We start from the raw sequence: 24,434 nt of genomic DNA, 5'->3' as shown, positions 1-24,434 counted from the left end.
ATATCTGTGTCTGATATTACTGCGTTCCGTCAAATGCATTTCTGCAGCTAACTCACTTTGTCCGTCAAACAGGTTTCCATATGTCTCGGAGATATTCTGTTGAACCCTAAAATGACATTTATTTTCTATTCTTCTGTTACTCTTTTCTTTTTTTCCTTGGCACTACAGCCCCAGGGGGCCTAGGCCTACCTTCACGAATTTCTCCGTTCACTTCGGTTTTTCTTTACACATTCGGTAGGACTCCTTCGGCGGGTGATCAGCTCGTCGCAAGGCCTCTACCTGTACACAAACACATAAAACGCACACACACAAATTAAACATCCATGCCCTGAGTGGGATTCGAACTCACGATCCCGGTTTCCAAGAGAGCGAAGACAGTACATGCCTTAGACAGCTCGGCTACCGTGACCGGCCTTCTGTTACTCTGGGAAGTGTAATTTCCACAGTTGACCCCCTCCACACTCGGCAAAGACAACTGTTGTCTCTTAGGAACTTTTTTAGTTTGTTAAACCGAATTTGTGTTTGTCGGATAAACTTCTCCCGTCATCTTTAGCCTGGAATAGTGTTTTAATTTGAGCTTCTGTTTTTTCTGTTCGCCAGTCAACGGGACGAGTGTTTCCTGAACAAATTCCCTCTGTTAACATTAGCCTGGGGTTCCTATATTTCGAGCTGTTCTTTTTGTTAGCCTGCCAAAGAGATGTGTATATCCGAACTGACTTCCTGGAGGTGAACCATTCTTGAGAAGCCACTCAAGAATTTCCTATCATTTTTGTAACCCGAAGATTCATTCCCGTGTTCACAAGAACCATCCACTGCTCACTATCATGAGCCAGATCAGTCAAGTCCAATCCATTCCATACCATCCTCTCAAAGATCCATTTTAATATTATTCACCCACCTACGCCTTGGTCTTCCTAGTGGTCTCTTTCCTTCTGGCTTTCCCACAAATGTCCTACATGCATTCCTCTTCTCCCCGTTCGTGCTACATGTCCTTCAAATCTCTTCCGTCTTGACTTGGTGATTCTAATTACACTTGGCGAATAGTACAAGTTATGAAGCTCCTCATTATGCAGTTTTCTCCAACCTCCTGTCACTTCATCTCTCTTCGGTCCAAATATTCTCCTCAATACCCTGTTCTCAAACACCCTCAGTCTATGTTCTTCCATTAATGTCAGAGACGAAGTTTCACACCCATACAGAACCACAGGCAAAATTACAGTTTCTTACTCGTATATTCTAATTTTTATGTTTTTGGACAGAAGACAAGAGGTTCTGGACTGAATGGCAGCAGGCATTACCCAAATACCTTTGCCACCACCAGGTAGCGGTCAGTATCACAATCTGCCGCCCTGAGCGATCGGACATCAAGTACAGTATACTTGAGTGCCGTCTCCTGTCTATCAAAATGTGGTCTATTTGATTGTCTATCTTCCCATTAGGAGATGTCCAAGTAAATTTATGGGTGTTAAGATGTGGGAACAGTCTACTTTTGACAGTAAGACATTTCGATGTGCCCAAGTTCACTACTCTAACTCCATTATCGTTACTAATTTCATGCAGTTTCTTATTCCCAATTGTAGGTTTGAAAATGTCTTGGCATTGAAATCCCCTAACAGAAATTTCATTTGGTATTTAGGAAATTTGCCGGTCACTGTAGCCGAGCGGTCTAAGGCATGTACGTCTTCGCTCGCTTGGAAACCGGGATCGTGGGTTCGAATCCCGCTCAGGGAATGGATGTTTGTGTGCGTTTTTCTGTGTTTGTCTACAGGTAGAGGCCTTGCGAAGAGCTGATCACCCGCCCAAGGAGTCCTACCGTATGTGTAAGATCTAGAAAAACCGAAGTGAACGGAGAAGATGATGGAGGAAGGCCTAGGCCCACTGGGGCTGTAGTGCCAAGGAAAAAAATATTTAGGAAATTTATCGACATATTTAGCCTATTACCGTTGGCCTTGGATCCTTTTTCTAATCTCTTTTTCTCTTAGCTCGTCAAATTGGATTCAATTTCGTGTCTTCTCTTCAGTTAGTTTGAAGTTTTCTTAAGTGATCTGTTGAAATGCAGTGCGTTTCTTGTTTTCGAAATGGTTTTCTTCTGTCAGCCTATTAAATGAAATGCTTGTTTTGCAGTAATTACGAGGCGCAACAGGAGTGAATGTGACCTTTATAACATGTTTAATGACGTTTTTATTTTTTATTGATTCTTTCTCATTTCAATGAGCGGAGTGTAAAACCTGAGTTCGGTGTAAGGCATGCACTGTCTTCGCTCGCTCGGAAGCCGAGATCGTGGGTTCGAATCCCACTCAGGGCATGGATGTTTGTCTACAGGTAGAGGCCTTGCGACGAGCTGATCACTCGCCCAAGGAGTCCTACCGTATGTGTAACATCTAGAAGAACCGGGTGAACGTAGTTTGCGACGAGCGGCCTAGGCCCACTGGGGCTGTAGTGCCAAGGAAAAAAAAAAGGAAAAAAAACCTGGGTTAGATTGTCTCTAAGAAAATGTAAATATGTAAGAGAAAATCTTAAAAACGATTGATCGCCACGTATTTCCCGTGCCCTTGATACCCTGTGGGCGACCGGTAGCGTAGATGACTGAGGCACTATGCTACATGTCGGAAGGTCTCGTGTTCGATTCCCGATGAAGTCATTGGATTTTCCAATTGACCTAATCTTTCCAGCCACACTTTGACCCCTGAGTTCGACTCAGCCTCTAAGAGATATGAGCACCAGCAAATCTCCCTAGGGGTAAAGGCGACCGGCTGGCGCGTAAGGCTGACAAAACTTTCCGCCATCTGTGAGCCGATTGTCTAGAAGATGTGAGAGCCTCGACGGCCTGTTACAGGAATAGGTCGGTGCGTAAGGCTGACAACCTTACCGCCATCTGTGAGCCGATTGTCTAGAAAATGTAGGTGCCTTGACGTCTCACAATTCTATGGGCCTCCACGGCTTGTTACAGGGATTCCAACGAAATCTAGGAACACCTTCCGGTAGGAGGAATATTATTGCCTTTTGGGATGCGACACTGCCAAGCGTGTTGTTAGAAAGACACCAACGTTGCAGGCACATACGTTGCCTCAATCTTCAGGGTAAAAAGTGAGATCTAGAAGAAAAGGCAACAGGTTACGCTGAAACGTTCGTACCTTTCTGCCAGACTACAAGGCGCCATATTCCGAACCGACGAGAACACCTCAAATTTCATATTACTTCCAGTAGTACCACGTACAAGACCCCCTGCGCAACCGCTGCCTCTAAGAATAACAGTAATTATGTGTGATGGGTAGTGCTGGGTCGTTTAAAGGGAACTTCTTGAAAAACTAACAGCTGCTTACTTAATTATTTGTGGAGGTGAGCCCTTCTTGAGGAGCCGCCAAATCCGCAACTACTCAAGAATTTTCCAGCATTTTATGGAACCCGAAGGTTCATTACCCTGTTCACAAGAGCCCTCCATTGGTCCCTATCCTGAGCCAGATCAATCCAATCCACACCATCCCATCTATCTAAGATAGATTTTAATATTGTCCACCCATCTACGCCTTCGTCTTCCCAGTGGTCTCTTTCCTTCTGGCTTTCCCACCAATATTCTATGTGCATTCCCCTTCTCCCCCATTCGTGCTAAATGCCCTGCCCACCTCATCCTCCTTGACTTCATCGTTCTAATTTTACTTGGAGAAGAGTACAAGTTAAGAAGCTCCTCATTAAGCAGTTTTCTCGGCCTACTGTCACTTCATCTCCCTTTGGTACTAAGAGCTGTTCAGCCACTCAGAAATTACCAGAATATTACAGAATCCAAGCGTACATAACCATGCCGCAAGGGTCCATAACTGGTCCACACCTGAGGCAAGAAAATCCAATCCACATGCCCCCCCCTCCCACACCTGTTTCTTTAAATCCATTTTAATGCTGTCCCGTCTACGCCTAGGTCTTCTAGTGATGTTTTTATTAAGTATTCTTACCAGAACTTTGTATTCAGTTCCTTCTCCTCATGCATACTACATGACTCTTAACACGGTCTTGCCCTCAGCCAGGCACACGTGACTCAGCTCTACTGTAACTACTCACTCACAGCTGCCGGCAGAGCAGAGAGAGACGGAAAATACACTACAGCTAACGAGGTAGAAGAGGATGGAGGGTACACGATATGAGAGTTGCAGTTTAAAAAAAAAGCACTTCTGCAAGGCCAATGCAACAGCTTTCGCTGTTGGTGCATTCTCAGGGACTTTCAGGAATCGAACTTGTAGCAAACGTATTTCGTAATTCAGAGGACTTCTGTTGTCTAAGACGTGACGTCGTGTACTCTGATGTATGATTACCGATGTTTCGAAGAAACTTACTGTTTCCGTCTTCAAGGTACAAGATTACTATCTTTTCGGATATGATACCGCGTATCTGGTATAAATAGAAACGGTTCGGAGGAATATACTGCCTCCATCTTCAGTATGAATAAGGCAGCAGCTCCTCGAAATTAGTAGCATATGAACACAGCCGCGGCCGTTACTGACCTTGCTGTAAAGAAATTACAATAACATATGTCACGGGCCCGTGGGCCACATTTTGCTTAACCCTGTCCAATAACGATATTTTTATTATTATTAATATTACAATCTAAAAGATCTGAGAGTCTAATTCTAAACGCTATAAAATGGCTCGCTGTTTCAATCCATGTTCACTTTCATTTGTTTTCTGACGTAACGCCCACATTTCTCATAGGTGACTACCCTGGATTGATTTAAAATAATAATAATAAAATTAGTTACAAAAGTAGCATAAAAATGTGTAATTATTCCATGTAAGGTTAAAAAAATGTAAACAGTGACGCATGGAACTTGCGTGTAGGCATAGAAAGGGAGACGTTTACTATTAAAAACAAAAGAAACGCAGAAGACAATTGCGCAACGCGGGAAACAAAAGAGACGAGCTAGGCGTGTTTCCTAATGGCGTACTGAACGTTTATAGGCGAAATACAAGAGCATTCTATTAAGATTAAGAGTAGAATTTAATTATAGGAGAGATAATAATAATTACAGACAGCTTTTAAACGCCTTTTGTTTTTAATTCTCTCTAAGAGTAAAGCACCCATGTAATGAGCAAACCGTATGAAGAAACAAACAAGGTTAGGAACTGTTAACTGTCCCATGGGAAAGAAAAACTCTGGTACCTAATATTTAATTCAAAATGCAGTAAGCAAAGATGGAATAAGTACTAATTGTTATAACTGTTCCCTTAAATTGAGCTCAAGGAAATAAATTACTTTCTTTGCATCAGCAGAGAATCTGAATACTATCTTCTGAGATATAACGCCGTGTAGTCCGACGTTTCGGAGGAACATGTCGCCTCAATGTGGCTCTGCTTTCACCTGCTTTCAAGCTAGTTATTTCCTGTCTTATTCTTCGAATCCTGAAGATAGAGGCATGTTCCTTCGAAACGTCGGATGACTTTTAACGAACTATACGGCGTTATATCCCAGAACATATAACTCTTCCGTCCTTTAATTTTGAAAATCATACGAAACACATATACATTATATGAAAAAATGCAGTTACACAATGCTGCGGCGGCTGGTACATGTTACTATATGTAATTCACACACTCAGGAGTTCACTACAGCACCTACTAAGTCTTCTTAGTCTACCGTGTATTCACCAGTTGTCGCCTGGTAACGGCTTCTAACACCGTAGCTTCAACTTCCGTGTTCACGCCCTTACTGGCCGGCTACTGCCTCCTAACTAACTGAACTTATCTTGCTTGTGACACCTCGTTACGGACCGCATAGCAAACACCGATTCCAGCAGTTCTGTTGTCGTATCACGCAGCTGTCGCACGGACCGCGTAGAGAAAACCGCTTCCCAGTTAGTCCATTGGTGGCCGCGCCATAGCTCAAGCGGTTAGTCGCTGGCTTCCCACCGCGGCGGCCCGGGTTCGATCCCGGGTCTGGTCAAGTGGTATTTGTGGTGGACAAAATGGCGCTGGGGCAATTTTCTCCGAGTACTTCGGTTTCCCCTGCCAATCTTCATTCCATCAATTACAATCACCCTCACCTATCATCTGGGGCTTGTACAATAGGCCAGAAGTGGCCGCAGTACAAGGGACTTAGTCCCGCCCCACTAGCAATAATAAAAGTAAAATAATAGTCCACTGGTGCGTGTTAGGAATCTGTTGCCTAGCAACGGGCGTTGTTTACGGAGTCAGTACTTAGCAAAGGTCTACACGCTACAATATTAAGGATTTGTCTGTAGAGACTGGCAAGCGCAGTCCCATCGTATCATCTGGAGAAGACTCTGACCAGCTAAGCAACCATCAGCGTTTCAAAAAAGTCTCTGCACCTTGGAGTTGGCACAAATTTGCACTATCCCAAAGGACTGTTCAGGTCTTCAACGTGAACTCAGGGACAATACCTGTTAAGAGGTCGCTGGTTCTCATCCTTCCCTGTTCGCCGTATATAACAAACCGTCCTTCAACGCGGATTCGACTATACTCGTGAAAATAAATTCGAACAATTTTATGCCCTAACATGGAAACCTCTATTATACGCGGTCTACCAAACACGCTGTAGTAGCATACAAAAAATACCGCTGTTTAAATATCTGAAGACCATTTACCGTTTGCTTGTTGTGGCCCCATCTCGGTATGTTTTACTCAGCATATGTAAATATTCAGATCAACTCTCATCCGTCCATCGCTGCTTCACCGAACGCGCCGCTTTCGAGGGACAAACCCCCGCGCTGGACGAAGTTTTACTGTATAATATTCATTCATTTGAGTCTAGGCTCAATAACTGCAGTTGACAAATGTCGTTTTACATTTCTTGAGAATTTCGAGAACTAATTTCGTGTGACTTACAGAACGGTGTGGTTGAGCGCTCCTTCTACGTGTGCCGCCGGGAGTCTGGGGTTCAACTCTCAGCCCAGATACTGATTGTACTGAAATTCTTCACCGTTTTCGTCAATCTAGGTAAATACCGGGACAGCAGACGCTTCCAGTTAGGCCTTAACCACTTCGCTGCAGTACAATCAGAGCCATGAAAGAGCCGTTAAATAAGCCAAGAATAAACAAATTCTGGAAGAACTAATCACCTTCTCTCCTGACAATACAGACTGGGTATTTCATATAACAAATAGAGAAGAACGGAGGCCGGTTGTTCAGCAGGACAAAGCTCACCCAGACCTGTAGCGCCGAGGGGAACGATTTGATATAACACGGACTGCATAGAAAACACAGCATCCAAAAGTTATATTGCTGTGTGCGTATTCGTTGCCTATCAACAACCGTCTTTCCTGGCTCCAGTACTCTGGCTTTCAGGTGTTAAAGGGTTACACGCGCAGACAGCAGGGCGATGCCATAAGCTTCTTTTATTTTTTTAAATAAGGAAAATAGACAAATAATATAGGCTCCGCTTTGAGTACTTACAACCAACTCATAATATGCAATATTCAAAGTGTCTTAAATAATCGATTTTGACAAAAATGACAGCTGATGAGAGAGACTACTGTTGGCAGATCCATCTACCGGTACAATTACCAAATCTACTGTGTACAACCAGAATGGGTACTCAACAATCTCATACAGTACCACTACAATCTCATTATACGCTGAGAAGTAGTTGTGTGCCACTATGAAGCTCGCGAACCACAGTTCGAAAATCAGTTGCCCCCCCCCCTTCATGACCAGAACTATCATTGAAGAAATTAACTGCCTTGCGTGTTGCGAGCAGTTTGGCCCTGAACAGGTTAAAATTAATGCAACTGGGACCTTGCTGCAGACGGGGGACAGGAGGACACACTACACACACACTGAACAGGCGGAAGTGCAATGAGGTGACGTAATACCACGCTGCGCAGTGCTGGCACCTGCCGATCCGGAACTGCAACAAGCAACCTTCAGAGCGTCCGTGACTCCGTTGCATAATACCAGCATCACGTCTTCACGCTGTCCTCAACAAAACACCCAAAAACACTCTTAAACGCCTCTCAACATAACTGTGCGGAATTTAAAACGAAATCTGTCTCCCATAACGTCAAAAATGAAGCCCTCAAAGGACGCCAGGGCTGTATCTCCTGGCTGAAGGGCAACATTTTCTTTTCTCCACAGCGTCGAGACCGGCCTTGGGACCCACCCAGCCTCCTATCCGATACCGTGAGCTCTTTTCCCGAGGGTAAAACGTCCGGGGCATGAAGCTGACCACTCATATAGAACTAAAGAATGCACAGAGCTATACCTCCACTCCTTCATACGTCTTCATGGCATGGTCCTTAACTGAGAATATGAATGTTTTTTACCTTTTACTCAGCGGAGCCAAGAAGCTTGATAAAAATCGTGTTTCCGCCCACGTTGTCAGGGAATAACACGATATTAATATTCAGCACCTCGCTTCTTTGCGCCTTGTAATAATGAAACATGTAGTGTTGATAGTAAACATTCACCCAACGTCCGTCTGTCGCCCGATCTCATGATACTTGCCAACCTGTCCGTACATGCCCGCCAACCACACTACAACCCTCACTTGCAGATGCTGAGCACGCAATCTCCATAAGACAGATGGCACTACTGTGCTTATCTACAAACCACAACACTCAAAACATGTTTCAGCATGCCTTGAAGATTATATACACACAAACGACATTGACCGTCATCGGCCATGAACTCTGGTCCTCTTAATTGGGTGGGGGAACTTTAAACCATACCCAAGCAAAAAGGAGAGAATAAATATCACGTCAACAGAGTAGGGGAAATGCGAGGTTACGCTCGCGGGCAAGTGACCGGTCACTCGCCGGGGAAATCTATACACAGCACGCGGAACAAGCGTACAATGTAGGGGAAATCAGGAGAAGTTTTTGTCGGGAAGTAAAGCGTTGGTTGCCGGCGTAATGTTTTGGCGGCGGACGGTAAGAAGGGGGAAGGGAGTTTCTCCGGTCGTGTGCTTGGGTTGACAGCAGCGGAGAGAGACACTCGCCGGTGAAGTGGCGCCAGACCGACCGGCGACTGAACTTGAGTATCCATGACTGCTTTCGACTTAATTGCGGTCCGGTGGTTCTTCATAGGTGGCTACAGTCATTCGAAAATACCAATTAAATAATGCATGAACGTTTAAACTGGTTTCATTTTAAAAGCGGACAGAAACTGAGATGTGAGGAACTATATAAGCCGTAAGTCGTTTGTGACGATGGTATATTAATACATTTACTGTGTTTCTGGACATTATCCATCGTAGTGTCTTTTGTTTATGAAGACAACGGTTCGGAGACTGGATTCTGTCGACGGAGACAGGGACTAGCTCTTATCGATGGGACCCAATTGAGACTGAGACAGAATCCAGTCTGCGAACAGTTATGTTTTAAATAAAAAACAGGAAGATGGATAATGTCCAGAAACACAATAATTGTACATATGCGGTATTTTCTTCGAACTGTTTGCTGACGCAGTCATCCGCCCCTCTGGCAACACAATCTGTCTTGATTTATGCTCCGTCGCCGGGTGGTTCCAAAAATATGCTCCAATGGAACACTGTGTCTTCCGCCACTGAACCAGTGTTAAGAGCGGTCTTTTCAGAATTTCTCAGGAAAATAAAGTTCATGGATGAATTTTTTCTCAATGATATATATTTTTCGCCATGTCATATAGACACGTTTTAAATTTGTTATTTCTCTTTCGTTTAAGGTAGGTGTAATATAATGATTTCTGTTGTAAGATGAACGCATGTAGGATTTTGTTGGCAAAGCCATAAGAAAAGTGATCACTTGGAAGACCTAGACTGCATGGGAGGATAATTTTTGACTAGCTGGACGACTAGCGGCTTCTTAAGGACTCATCGCCGTGGAGTTAGTTATTTTGAAAAACAGTCTGGTGGTATTTACAACAAAGAGATTTAATTGTGACTAATTTAAATTTGAACGGCTGCATAAGCAAGCCCCAGCAGTTTGGAAACCATTTAAGCATTTTATTAAAAAGACAGAGAAAACGGGGGGAAAAGAACTGTCTGAGACGGCCAGCAGCAAGACCTTCCGGACACTTACTGAACCCAGCCTTTACCCTAAATGTCAGACCCATGATACATTTTCAACTACTAGCATTGTTCCTATTTCGGATGATGGAATAAAAATGCCAACTCTTCATGGGTCTCCGCGAACTGAGAAAGTGTGGGGTCCGTTCCTTCAAAGAAACACTCAAGCCATTTCACCAGAAAATCAATGCTAATTGACGTCTACAAATTCTGTCTTAAATACTTTTCGTCGTGATGTGTATTTTCGGCTTTCGGTGTTTCGTGCTTTGAAGTCCTTCTAAATGTTTTGGCCTATATTTCAGTCACCATCTTTAAGGTGAATGAACTGGAAGACAACGCTAGCCGATATATTAAATTCCAACTGTAATGTGGGCCGAAACGTCGGAAGGACTTCAAACGACACGGTTAACATGCTAGAGTCAAAATTACACACAACATACAAGCAGCGAAAACCAAAGGGCGATATATATTTTTTTTCTATTTATGAACGCCTAAGAAAGGCGGAGATAATAAAGCACCAAGCCATGAAGAACTATGGGTGAATGGAGGTACAGCTCCACGTATTCTTAACATTAGTTAGAATGTGAGTAGGCACTTTTACGTCACACTCGTTTTACCTGCAGGGAAAAAGGGGCCTCTCGTAGGTCTGGATGATCCCCAGAGCGGGTCTGAATGTCTAGATTCCTGCCCAAACGTGGCCATTAAGCAAATAAATCGGTCACTACAGTGACTGAGCTATCCCAGCTCCTACTCGTACATGTAATTAAATATATTTAAAATGTAATTTAGTTCAACTGACAGCCTCAGAAATCAATAATAGTCCCTACAATGTACTATGCTGAGCCGGGACTGTGCAGTCGGTATAGCGACTGGCTACGGGCTATACGAGCAAGGGGTTTGAGTGCGAGTCCCAGTAGGGTCAAGAATTCTGTCTTCTCCACGTCGTCCAGACCGGCTCTGGGGTCCACTCCGTCTCCTATCCAAAGGGTACAGGGGGGCTCTTTCCCGGGGGTTAAGTGCCCATGGAGTGACGCTGACCATTCACTTCCAACTAGTGCTGAGGCCAAGAATACGTGGATCTATACATCCACTCCCCCATATGTCTTCATACCGTAGTGCTTAATTAGTTAAGCACAGGGACAACTTTACTTTCATGATGTACTACAGACCTCCAGGTTCCATAAATGGCGGGGAATTTTAATTGAGCGACTATCAGCTTCTCAACAGGGTTTCTGCTATGTGAAGTTGGTCAACATAATATTTTACTGTGTGAACAAAAATAAACAGAGGTTAGATGTTGCGTTAATGCAAGCGCAATGTATTTTATAAGCAAAGGTTACAAAGGCAACAGGCAGACGATGAACGTATAATAAAGATGTAATGTGTTTAGCTGTTATTCATTTTACGTGGATGGTTTAAGGAGCGTTTCAAAACGTATAAACAAGCCACTAACTCATTTTAAAGATGCAATTCTCAGGTGACACACGATTTGCTTACCGCAAATAAGAGACTGTCGAACCCTTGTTAGAGACAGAGACAGAGAACCTGGTGGTTAGTCATAACGTAGCTCTCCTCGGCATCGAGAGATGGCAGCACCTGCCTATGATACCTCGGCGAGCAGGAAAAGGTCATGGACGGCCGAGCATCATTCGATGCCGGTGCAACAACAATCATGACGAAACATCTGGTATTCCCTGACAAAGTCAAGAGCACGTGCAGTTTTACCGCTAAGGGTTTATCATATACATTCTTAAATGATATGTTAAGCGAAAGTAGGCCTTGAAGGTAAACAGAAAAGGCGGTAGGTGTAATTTCACAATAGAAAGGACTTAAAGGTATAGAATTCGTGTTCTCAATTATAGGGTGACGTGAAACGAATTGTCGAAGGGTGTAGCATTCTGGGAATTAAGGAACAAAGGTGTTCAACTTGCCTCTGGCCTATTGTTTCTGGGCAGTGTATAAGATACTGTTTTTGTCTTGCTGTGGTGGAATAAACTGACGGTCACAACTGAAACTCTACATACATAATCAATACACATCTGAGCACTAATTCGGTATCACAAATTATGACTTCAACCTTGATGTTACAAGCAACAAGTTCTTACAGATCGCTGGTAACACTAACACCCTGAAGACAGAGGCAGCAGGTTCCTCCGAATCGTTTATAACTCATCCTGAAGATGCAAGGCAGCAGGTTCCTCCGAAACACTGGTAAATTATCTCCTGTGAAGATTAAAGTAGCAGACTTCTCCAAAACTTTGGTCATACTTTTCTACACTGATGATGAAGGCAGCGTTTTCCCCACGAAACGTTGGCAAAGCTCTTCTACCCTGATGATTCAGGCACCAGATTCCTCCGAAATGTAAAGCTGGAGACAACAGGTTCCTTCGAAAAACCTAGTAACGATATACCAGATTACACGGCGTCATAATCGAAGTATAATAATTTCAGGGACTAAAACAATAATTTGTCATGAATCCGTAGGCAAGGTATGTGACTGCATCTCAGCTGAAGATGTTCGAGCACGTTGTAATGTTAGACAGCGGCAGCAGCGCGAGACGCCAAAAGGTTGATGACCAGGGTTACATGAGCAAGTGGCAATCACAGAGCAGTGATGGACCTTGACTACGTCATGCCACGCGTGTTTGGACCTCCACGTGGCCAGACTGCCACTTCGGACTGATGCACAGTGAATCACTGCAAATCCAAGCTGATGCAAAATTAGTTACAGCAGGTCTGAACTACAGAAAACGAATTAGGGAGGGTTTGCAGTAATTCGTATCGAATGACGGCAAGTCTGAACTTCTGGAAAATGGATCATAGAGGGTTCGAACTTACGGAAAATCAATTATGAAGGGTCTGAACTAATTCGAATCCAATGACTGCAGGTCTGAACTTCTGGAAAATCAATCATGGCGGGTCTGAACTAATGCATGTCGAATGGAGGCAGGTCTGAACTTCTGGAAAATGGATCATAACGGGTTCGAACTTAAGGAAAATGGACGCAAAATTAATTACGAGTTTGAAGTAATGCAAATTGAATGAGACAGTCAGAAAGTAAAATGAATCAGAGCGGGTTTCAACTTCTGCAAAATGAATTAGCCCAGGTTTGAACTGATGCAAATGTGAATTAAAACGGGTTAGAACTAATTCAAATTAAAATTGCAGCAACTCTGAAAGACTGCAATTTGCAAGAGGAACAGCGGCCGTTATGAAGCAATACAAAGTGAATTGTATAACTTCATGTCTGCATTTTGCGTTTTGACGTGTTATAAAAAAAACATTCAGGACCCACGAATGATTTTAAAATCTACATTAGCTGACTTATAATCCATCAGAATCCCAACATGCGCCGTAACAACACATATGTTACCATTTAAAGTAATTAAACGCATTATTCCCTCGATATGCGGTACATTGCACTTTCATATCGGGGTAAAGATGACCTAAGATAAGATGAGGCAGGATATAATTACGCGCCAATCTCTGTGACGATATTCCAGTCTGTAATGAAAGTAAAATACGGAAATGCAGTCCTTGTGTGTCGTTGGGATTTCGGTTCGTCCCATTCCATTTCCTCATTTAGGAAAGATATCAGAAGCTAACATTTGACTCACTAGTCTGAATCCTGGCCTCTTTAGTGTCGCCTGATGAATATGGAGGGAGTGGCGAGGTACTAGCTGCAGCTGCTTTGTGACGGTGACGTATTAGGGGCCCCTGATACAACACATACACATCTTACTTACTTGCTTACTTACTTACTCAGCGGCCTCCGTAGTCTAGAGGTAACGTTCCCACCTCATGACTCGTAGTACGCGGGTTCAAATACCCGGCGGAGGTCGTCGAATTTTTAAGGGCGGAAAAATTCAGGGAACAAGTCCTCAAGGGAGGGACTTTAAGCCGTGGGTCCCGTGTCGTAGCTTTACGGCACGTAAAAGAACCTCATGTCTCCAAAGGAGGTCACTGAGCCAAATTACGGACGTTTCCCGCCCAACAGCAGTCTCTAATACCTCTGGTTGATGGGGGAAGCATTACAGATACCTCTCAGCTAGTAGAGCCGGTCTCGCTGGCTGGGCGGGACTGATGGTAAGCACGAGTACCGGTAGGATATAGAGACTGGTAGAATATCATAGAGGGAAGCACAATGGACCAAGACAGGTCTAAGTGCACGGGGAAACCCACCCTCTCCAATAACTAACTACTTACTTACTTACTCATGGAGCTGAGCCCTTCTTGAGGAGCTGCCAATTCTGCAGCTACTCAAGAATTTCCCAGCATTTGATGGACTCCAAAGGTTCATTACCATGTTCACAAGAGCCCTCCAACGGTCAATATCCTGAGCCAGATCAATCCAATCCATCCTATCTAAGACCCATTTTAATATTGGCCACCCACCTACGCCTTGGTCTTCCCAGTGGTCTCCTTCCTTCTGGCTTTCCCATCAATATCCTATATGCATTCTTCTTCTCCCCCATTCGTGCTACATGCCCTGCCCACCTCATCCTCCTTGACTTGACCACTCTAATTATACTTGGTGAAGAGTACAAGCTATGAAGCTCCTCATTATGCAATTTTCTCCAACCTCCTGTCACTTCATCTCTCTTCGCTCCAAACAGTCTCCTCAACATTCTGTTCTCAAACACACCCACTTGGGGGTTGAACGTGGGGCTAACAACTCCTCGCCGTAAAAAATAACCTTGTTGCGAAAATGCACACAAAGCCTCAGACCTGGACGGATCCTCTGGATAAACCCGTACACACCTACAATCCGTACCTTAATGGACTCGACCAAATTCACTGCGCGTTATGCTGAGAGCGGCAAGGTCTAGTAGGGAGGAAATGGATTTCGAAGCAGGTAGACGCCGTCTCTTTCTGGGTTGTTACGTCGTACGGTCTGTTAACCTGAAGGAACCGTCTGCTGTCATCTTAGGGTACATGAAGCTCCTGATATTTTGGTTACCTTTCTACCAGACTAAACGGCAACACGTCTCACAAGGCAGTAATCTTATTCACTGCAGTGATAACCTGAAATCTCACAAGTATGTCTACATTACATCTTTATAAAGCCCAGTGGTTACTATACGTACCACCTGCTTTAGCATTCTAAAACTCTATAAATTCCGTCCACAGAGTGTATTTGTGTGTTACGTCTGGTTCTCACAATTAGCAGTGACTGTTTCCCTGAACAGTATTAACCGGTTGGGCTTTATAGCGGAGACGTAATGTGTTTCCTGTGAGGTACGAACTGAGTTTATATGGTTCCGTATGGTTCTCACAATAAACAGCGTGTTTCCCCAAACAGCATTAACCGGTTGGGCTTTGTAGCGGAGACGTGGTGTGTTTCGTGTGGTGAAGTTCATGTCTTGCATATAAACTAGCGCAAGACAAAAAAAAATCTGTTCACGTTAAAACTAGTTGGGTGCCATCTTTGTGATCAGCGTACACGATTTAGCAATAAACAAATAAATAAACAGTTTATGTCCTACATATGTCTTACGTGTTATCGAAATAAAGTTAAAATTTGTTGCGCTACAGGCAGGATGTTGATCTCCGCAAGTTCGAATTACAGGCCGACACACGTGACGAAGTGTGTGTTTGTTCCTTTGTTATGAAAACACTATAGTACATACAAACACAGCGGACAAATGCTAAACGCCTATAGTTATGCTGTATGGTTAAACAAACGTGAACATGTCGTCATCTGTTTGATTTTAAAAGATAAGCAGCACGGACCTGTCAGATCACTCCACTGATAACGGACTAATGCAGGACTTCCTATATATGATAAGATGGTGGCAAGAGGGGAGGACAGAGATTATGGTACCAAATGTTGTTGCAGCTGTGAACTTTTAAACGATGTAAATATAGCACCTGTGCTTTGAATTGCAACATCCTTGCACTGCTAACTACTTACAAGAATCCGTGTGTCTGACGTCACAAACTCCACGACTGTACAAAATATTGGGCCAAGTGCGTCTTAATTAATTACGCCTCCCGCTAAATGACCTATAATACCAGTCTGTATCGTGTTTAGGAATGTAGTAAACTCTCTGAAAACAGAGGCCTGAATTAGAGTCACAACTAACATGACTGCTGGAACGTATCTTTGAATACTTAGCGACGTTCTTAATAACAAGACGCCATAATGACCAGCTTCATAACTTGCACTCTTCGCCAGATATAATTAGAATTATCAAGTCAAGGAGAGGGGCAGGGCATGTAGCATGAATGGGGGGAGAAGAGGAATGCACATAAGATACTGAAAAATCTCGTCTTCTGGGATGTGGTGCCGTGTAGGTGTTGTGTAAACCGACGTTTCTAAGGAACGTACCTCTGCAGCCACCTGCTCACGCTGGTTCCTCGCGCGCGGAGTTTTTATACCCTGAAGATAGAGGGAATACGTTCTTCCGAAACGTCGGTTTACACAATATCTACACGGCGCCACATCGCAGAAGATGGCGTTCTTCATAGTTACAGCTGTGAAAACCTCAAATCTTATATAAAAAATTTTGGTGAGAAAGCCACAAGGAAAGAGACCACTAGGAAGACCAAAATGTAGGTGGGTGAATAACATTGTTGGATCCTTGAGAGATAGGATGGGATGGTATGAACTGGATCGATCTGGCTCAAAATAGGGAGCAGTGGAGGGCTCTTGTGAACACGGCGATGAACCTTCTGGTTCCGTAAAATGCTTGGAAGTTCTTGAGTAGCTGAACAATTGGCAGCTTTTCAAGAAGGGCTCAGCTCCATGAAGTTAGTTAATAACAAGATCGTTAGCTTCAGTGATATGATTAATGAAATGTGGAGCTGCTGATGGAATGAAATTGAAGGGAAAAACTGAATTTCTCGGGGAACCCCCGCTCTAGTGCCACTTTATCCAGCACAAAGTCCACGTTACCTGACCCGGCATCGAACCCGGGCCGCAGTGGTAGGAACGACGGTCACTCAACTATGCACAGCCCCTTACTGGAACTAATTAGTACGTAGTTAAATTAAAATGAATATGGAACAATGAACTACATGAAGAACTGCTGTAATCTCGGCAGGCTTTTCCCTTATCAGCTGTTGCCCGAGTCATTATATTGAAGGAAGCTGCGGCCAGTGATAGGGAGATGAGTCAGCAACAAGCCACTCGTCACAAGCAAGAGGATAATGTTAAAATGGATGTGAGCATAACATAGGACAGAGTCCGAACCAGGGGGTCTACGTGCTTAAGGCTCCCAGAGCCATGGGACTCGGAACCAAGAGTCGCTGTGCTGGCGAGGACCAGCAGCTATTTAGCAATCAGTGACAGCTAGACAGGGTGCGTGTAGCCATTCGATTAAATTAGTCAGAGTCAGGTAACGGCAGGTGAGTGAGTGCCCGCTTGAAGCACTCCCCAGTAGAGAGGGAGTAACCAGTAATCAGAACCGCTCCTCTTGCCGAAGAGGGGGAACCCCATTTCCAAACACAAACGGTTTTTTGAACGAACATAAACTAAATCATGGGTCCCAACGGGGCCGGAAACCAAAAACGACCCTACTGGCGAGGACCAACAGCAAATTTACTGGACTTGACTAGGCTCTGAAGAAAGCAGTCTTCTGGGATTTTGCACCGTGTATATGTGGTGTTAACCGACGTTTCGGAGGAACGTATCGCCTCCATCTTCAGGGTAGAAGGAAAAATGTAAGAATCCGCAAGCGAAGAGATCGTGAGAACCGGTAAAACCGGTTCCCAGAAGACTGCTTTCTTCATAGTCACCGCCGTGAAAGCCTCAAATCTTACAATGACTAGGCTCATCTGTTTTTTCTATTTACTGGGTCGAGTTGGGCAACACTCCTGCTTTGCATTCCCGCGGGCCCAGGTTCAAATCTGGTCCCGAAGACTGTATATACTGACAGAGGATTTTAGCAGTTTCTCCAATGTTTAGAACCAAACGGAATGAACGGCTTCCGTTTTATATGTTCGCTACAAATACCCATTGCATAACAACATATAACAATGTTACGGCAATACGGTCGATATTTTCGTCTTCCGTGCGCGGATGTGAGACATAGCGACGCCGTAGTTACACAGACCAATTTCTCAAGTCCGTCCTGTCCGTTTCCCGTCACAAATGTAAACACACTCCACACACAGAGAGAGGCGGAATTCGCAGATGTAGAATTCTTATCGTTTTTCAACGGATTACAAGGCGGTATATTCCAGAACTTTTCATAACCACCGCTGTAAGAACCTCAGATCTTTCGTACTTACTTTACTTACTCATGGAGCTGAGCCCTTCTTGAGGAGCCGCCAATTCTGCAGTTACTTAAGAATTTCCCAGCATTTTATGGAACCCAAAGGTTCATTACCGTGTTCACAAGAGCCCTCCACTGGTCCCTATCCTGAGCCAGATCAATCAAATCCATATCATCCCATCCTATCTCTCTAAGATCCGTTTTAATATTGTCCACCCACCTACGCCTTGATCTTCCCAGTGGTCTTTTTTCCTTCTGGCTTTCCCACCAATATCCTATATCCTTCGTAGATGAAGTTTATCTCTACTTTTACCTCGAGGCCTATAAGATACGAAGTAAATGGAGGCTCAATCCTTCAATTTTTCTTATATATTACAGAACTGAAAATGTCATGTACTTCATGGCCAGCCAGAAGATATACTTCTCTCTCGAATGGCCATCATTTCACTTATGAGCACTTTGCCGCCTATAAAATTCTCCATATTAAAACAGAGTGCCCAAAATGTGTCCAGGCTTGAAAACTGAAAGAACTGTTGTAAGCTCGGTGCACAGGTTGTTTTCGTCACACTTATCCCAGAAAGAGAGTGAGTGAGAGAGAGACGCAAGTGCAACGCAGCACGGCTCGTCGAGTACAGGGGGCGACCTTGAGAACGGAGTGCGGTTAGAAACACGTTCGTCTGGCCACGAGCGTTGATCTCCGTTTTTCCCCCCTTCATCACTTATCAAATTTGCACAGGACGTAAAACGCGCGCGTCACCTTAACGTACGCTGCTTCGCGTTACGTTCGATGTCTGACTCACAGTTTAACTGCACGGACAGGCGTATCGATGCGAAGAATTGTTATAAACTGTTTACCCTCGGTAGTTCTTTCTCCTGTGATATTTCTTGTATTGTCGTGTACAAGCACAGGTTACGTCAGAGGTGAACCACACAAATTTGTCGAGACTTTAGAGTATACCAAGAACTGAAAAGGCCTGATAAAATAGTGCGTACAGAACACTGCTATTCTCTGCGCCAATAATTCATATAAGGGCCCATGAGTATATTAACACACCTGTAACTTAAAACATTAAATACCACAACTGTTATTAAAACAAATTTTAGAGAGATAGGATGAGGCGGTATGGACTGGACAGACTCAGGATAGGGACCGGTGGATGGCTCTTGTGAACACCGTAATGAACCTTCGGATTCCATAAAATGTTATAAAATTCTTGAGTAGCTGTGCAACTGGCGGCTTCTCAAGAAGGAATCAGCTACATGGAATTAGTTATCACAACAGATGACATCTGAGGCCTAACATTCATCCAAGTAAGATTTTAAAATTCTGTTTATCTCATAGAAAACATTCTGCGTCAATTATAAATATCAGCCGGTTAGTGAGGTTAGGGAAATAACAGTGTCTGTTCTCACAACCGTACGAAGCACACGAATACTGTGCAGAACTTCTCGATGTTAAAAAACAGGTGGTACATATAGCAACCACTGTGCTTTGAAGTGTTCTTTTCAGCGCTACTTCAATCAAGCAGATATGCTTCAAATTTTTCGAGAGGTCCTGTCACTCTTAAGCGTCAGGTGGTCAGGAACGTTCGCAAAGCAGGCGATGATCAAACTTACGGCTGTTCAGGTAACTAAACTGTCGTTGTGGCATAAGCTATGTGACATAAGGCATAACCTGCTACATAGCTCCTGGATTGACAAAGACATTGTATATATTGCATATGTATGACTAATGTATTGTGTATGAGTCGTCCCTTAACCTACGTCTTCCCCACTTAACGAATTTCGGAACGTATGAACCCATTAAATTAATGACCCATTTGACTTACGGTCAGAATTTTCGGTTTACGCCATGTTGTAATGCTCTGGTGGATCGAATCGTAACTCCTTTAACAATATCTCTTTACTGATTTTATAAGAAAATAATAGAATTACAGAGATGATGAGATTAAAATATGTGAACGTAACCTTATACATCCCATGTTATAACGAACTCGACTTAACGGCTTTTTTCGACTTACGTTCCGTTTTTGGGAACGCATTAAGTCCGAGGTACTATTGTATATGCAGAATTGTACATATTATGTACTGTATGTATCCGACAATGACAGAGACCGCTGACAAAGAGACGTATTATCTATAATTTGACCGTGACTTTTGACAAGGGACAGTCAGCCCTCTCGTCAGAGAGGACCGCGTACAGACGACAAAATTTAAGCAACAGAAGCTTGTCAGTGAAAAGGGAGCCGGCACTAACATCCGCCCGCTGGTTGGACGCCAGCTCACGGTCGAAGGAGCGGTCACCTCCCGCCGGGTCACCCCACCAGCCTCTGTCGCGCCGTAGCTTCTCCGTTCGTCGCCCACGGACGTTTCTCAATCAAATTTTTCTGTTAATTTTGTCTGTTCCTTCTAGCGCAGTGGTTCTCAAACTGTTTGCTGCCTTTTTTTTTGTCAAACGCACCGCGATGTTCTGACGAGAAGAATCGTTATATGAAATAAAATATTAATTTTCGTGTTTCCGTTTTATGGTAATTTTACATTTTCATACAAAAAGTTCTTGGAAGAGGTGATTTCCTACTTCCCTTCGATACGACACGAAACACAAAGAAAACGGAGAAAATAGAGGGGAATACACAGACACACAAACAGCAGGGCGATCTCGTAAACCTCTATTTTGCTTGAAAATACGAAAATCTGGCTAATAAATTATATTATTTAATAATATACGTACACTTATAGCCACTATCATAAGTTTTATTACTGTTTTCTAATTCCAGTCCAAAGCAACGACGTTAACGCCAAAACGTCGAGAACTGCTTATCTACCGTGATACATAACCTGAAATTTTGAATTTAACAAATTTACAGATTATGTCTTTAACTAATGATAAGAAATGTGTTCGGTAACTTCACACAGTAAACGCTGGTGACGCAACTTGGCTTTGAAAGTGTTCCGGAAGTGGTAGAAAGCGATGCGTCATTGTCTAGAGGATAAGCTTACTTGGTGTGCCAAGTGTTATGTCAGCGCGTCCAAAAGCAGCGGATTAACTTGTTATTTGGCTCAAGAGAATAATATTTACGTAACAGACAACCTGAAACGTATTTCTCGTCTACTGCTACAAGTATCCTGTATGATGAAGCAATAATAACCGTGAAATGTAACGCGTTAATACTTGGAAAATTTATTTGTTGAATAAAATATACTTTACATGTTTCAGCCCTATACGGCCATCATCTGAGGCTTATGTGCTAAACATCTGCGTAAGCACACATTTCATTTCTGCGACTGCTTGTGTTCAGAATTCCTATCAGCTTTCAAAGTTTTCTCATTCTATCAGACCATCGAAAATATCACCGGAAGTTAAGTACGTATTTATTTTATTCATGTTTAGAAAACAAAAAAGTACAGCTATCCGTTAACAGGCCGTGGAAGCCGATACAGTTGTGAGACATCGAGGCTCCCACATCTTTTTAGAGAATCGACTAACAGATGACGGTGAGATTAGAAAACATATAATTAGAAACACGTTAAGTAGTTCGCGAATCACGAAGGAATTACGCAACACTAACAGGTCTTATATACTAGACTGTTATGTTAACGTTACTTCAAAACGAAACTTACGTCCCGTCAATCTGAGACAGTAAAATATGGTCGCGAGTCCCAAGGGACTTTGACCAGAGAAAGACTGCGCTGGCAAGGCCAGCAGCATAGGCAGAAGACAGACCCGTCCTCTCGTCAGAGAGGGCGCCCAACAAAACAAGACCGTAACTGTCAAACGGTAATAATTAATATCTGATCATGAGCCCCACAAGGGGCTCGACACCAAGACTTACTGACTGACTGACCGTCAGTCGCAATGCGACTTTGACTTTGATTTGAGTTATGACGAAACATAGTGGATTACTGGTCGATTAAGCTCTGTCTATCCTGAAATTAACCAGTACGTACCCCGTTAAACAATTTAAATGCTAAAAATAAGATATTCCGTTTATAAACACTATTCTCATATCAATGACACGAAATGTTAAGTCGATACATTTAAAAAATTCGCTCAGTTCGGAATTTTCAGTGACAGAATGACACCATATATGGAAACAAAGTAATTGTTAAAATTCATCTTATAATGTTCTTCCTACAAAAGAATTTGTTCTATTTCCGCTTATTTAACTTAATGAAAAGAGTTCAGGGTCAAGTTGAGCGAAATCCTGTATTACACATGCTCAGTAGCCTTTCTGTTTCAGTGCTGTACTTACTGTTTGTGTTAGCGCAGCCGGAAATTAATTCTCCTTATATCTCCTTAAATATTCATATAATGGATATTTTTTCCAAATAAATGTTATAGATCTTTATTCGGGCTACATTTTATGTCTTGCGCAAATTCTACGTGACTAATATTTGTTTATAAAATCGTTGCAGTTCGATTTGTATTTCGGTGTAAAGGAAGATTCATATTGGAACAAACTGAACTAAAATTAAATACACTCCCATAGCGTTTAGCGTAGACTTTGGTGCCAAGTTTAATCAAAATCCGTATAGGAATTCTAAAGAGACATAACACTTGAACTGTCACAGGCTACGCGGTGTGCGTTCACTTCATGCATTTAGTCGGAAACACGGAAACTGTGGTGACATCTACAGCAGCACTTCCAATGTCGCACATTGACCCACATACGGCCTTAAAACTTGTTGCATCACTCTCATGGTGCTCCGCACACTGCAAATTAGTTAGACCTTGAAACAGGTCAGTTAACCCGGGAATCTCCATACAGATAACTGTTCAATCTGTATAAAACACATCTTATTAACGTCCATTTCACAAGGATTACAACACCTGGTTGCCTACGCAATGCACACGAGTTCAATGACATAAAAAACTGAAGGTCTTATGTACATTCAAACAAGATTTTAAAAGCACGATCATTTTTCCCCCTTTTTTAACGACATAGGCGCAAAAACGTACCCAGATATTCATGTAAATTCGTCGTTAACCATTTGAGATCTAAATAAAAATTTAAGTGGCTCGGCAAATTTTTCCCCAATATCAAATTTTCGTTAAAGCAGTTGTTTCTCGAATTGTTCCCAGTGTACGGGTCGACCGGCGCACTCAGTAGGCGTAGCAGAGCGCATAAGAACGACAGGTCTCAACATGTTAGAACACAGAACTCGCGCATGAAATCCTTCCTCGCACAAAGTCCCACTTTTGGCGAAATTTCGAAAAATTATCGCTAAGTCAGGATAAATATTAAGATTTTTGTTTAGGAACAAATAGCTGTTAAATTTTAGAGAAGCAGTTTAGTACATAGCTTAATTGCGCCATGTCTGTTAACAGCATATAAAAACAAACCACGAACTGCTTTCTCGCACAAAATCTCACTTGTGATGAACTTTCAGACCACCAAGACGCCATAAAAATTCACAGACAATTCAAGAAAGTAATATCACTTGTAAGTAAAAAGTACTTACTGTGTGGCATCAAGGTTGTTGGTATTGCAGAACGACTGTCTCGAAGTCTTCTTCTTTGACGAAGTATTTCTAGCATTGTTTCGTAAAGTTGATCTCGAAGTCTTCTTTGACGAAGTATTTCTAGCATTACTTCGTAAAGTTGTTCGAGAAGTTGATCTAGTATGTCATAATTTTCCTCTGTGTCTTGCTGTGTTGGTAGATTAAATGGGATAGCCATTGCTGGCTCCTTCTGTTACCACTGAAATAATGTTCTGTGTTCACTGTTGGAATATCTTTGACTTAGGAAATTCACGTACTTGCAGTACACGTCACTGTCTATTTAGCTTACAAAACACAACCACTTCCCTCCACGCTCAACTCCCTTCTGAGGCTGCTGAATGCTACTGAACTCGACTGCAGCTGATTCTGCGGGATTCACAGTGCCCTGACACATTCCCCCACCACTACCATCTGAACAATAGATCACCATCAACCAATCGCATAATAACATGCGCCAAGCCCCCACCAATCAGAAGACACACAAGGCGGTACGAGATCACGCGAGTTCATACAATAGTGTGCGTAAGAAAATTTAGAACTGGGGAGGGGGAAATCTTATGTTGGTAAACACGCCACACGTTATACATATGTACACGAATTCGGAAATATTCGTGTGACATCGGCAATCATCGTATCGAAATATTATGTTATGGTGTGTGGGTATTAACGTGGTTGATGTGAGGGTTGTTTGTTAAGAAGGGGTATAAGCGAGATACCTGTGACTA

At 43.1% G+C, this 24,434-nt stretch overlaps 1 protein-coding gene across 2 annotated transcripts in view; it reads right to left on the bottom strand.

Annotated features, from left to right (window-relative positions):
• The window catches only part of LOC111866462, a 49,000-nt gene extending 24,926 nt beyond the window's left edge, over nt 1-24,074 (bottom strand). For both annotated transcript variants that reach the window (XM_023855436.2, XM_023855438.2), the window contains exon 1: nt 23,671-24,074. In XM_023855436.2, coding sequence (XP_023711204.1) covers nt 23,671-23,887 — 217 coding nt within the window. In that variant the 5' untranslated portion in view covers nt 23,888-24,074. The remainder of the gene's footprint in view (nt 1-23,670) is intronic.
• Between the last annotated feature and the right edge of the window lie 360 nt (nt 24,075-24,434).

The sequence above is a fragment of the Cryptotermes secundus genome, unplaced genomic scaffold (genome assembly GCF_002891405.2).
Source record: "Cryptotermes secundus unplaced genomic scaffold, Csec_1.0 scaffold300, whole genome shotgun sequence".
Lineage (NCBI taxonomy): Eukaryota > Metazoa > Arthropoda > Insecta > Blattodea > Kalotermitidae > Cryptotermes > Cryptotermes secundus.
Note: the sequence above shows the minus strand (reverse complement) of the source record. Positions and strands in the feature narration are given on the sequence as shown.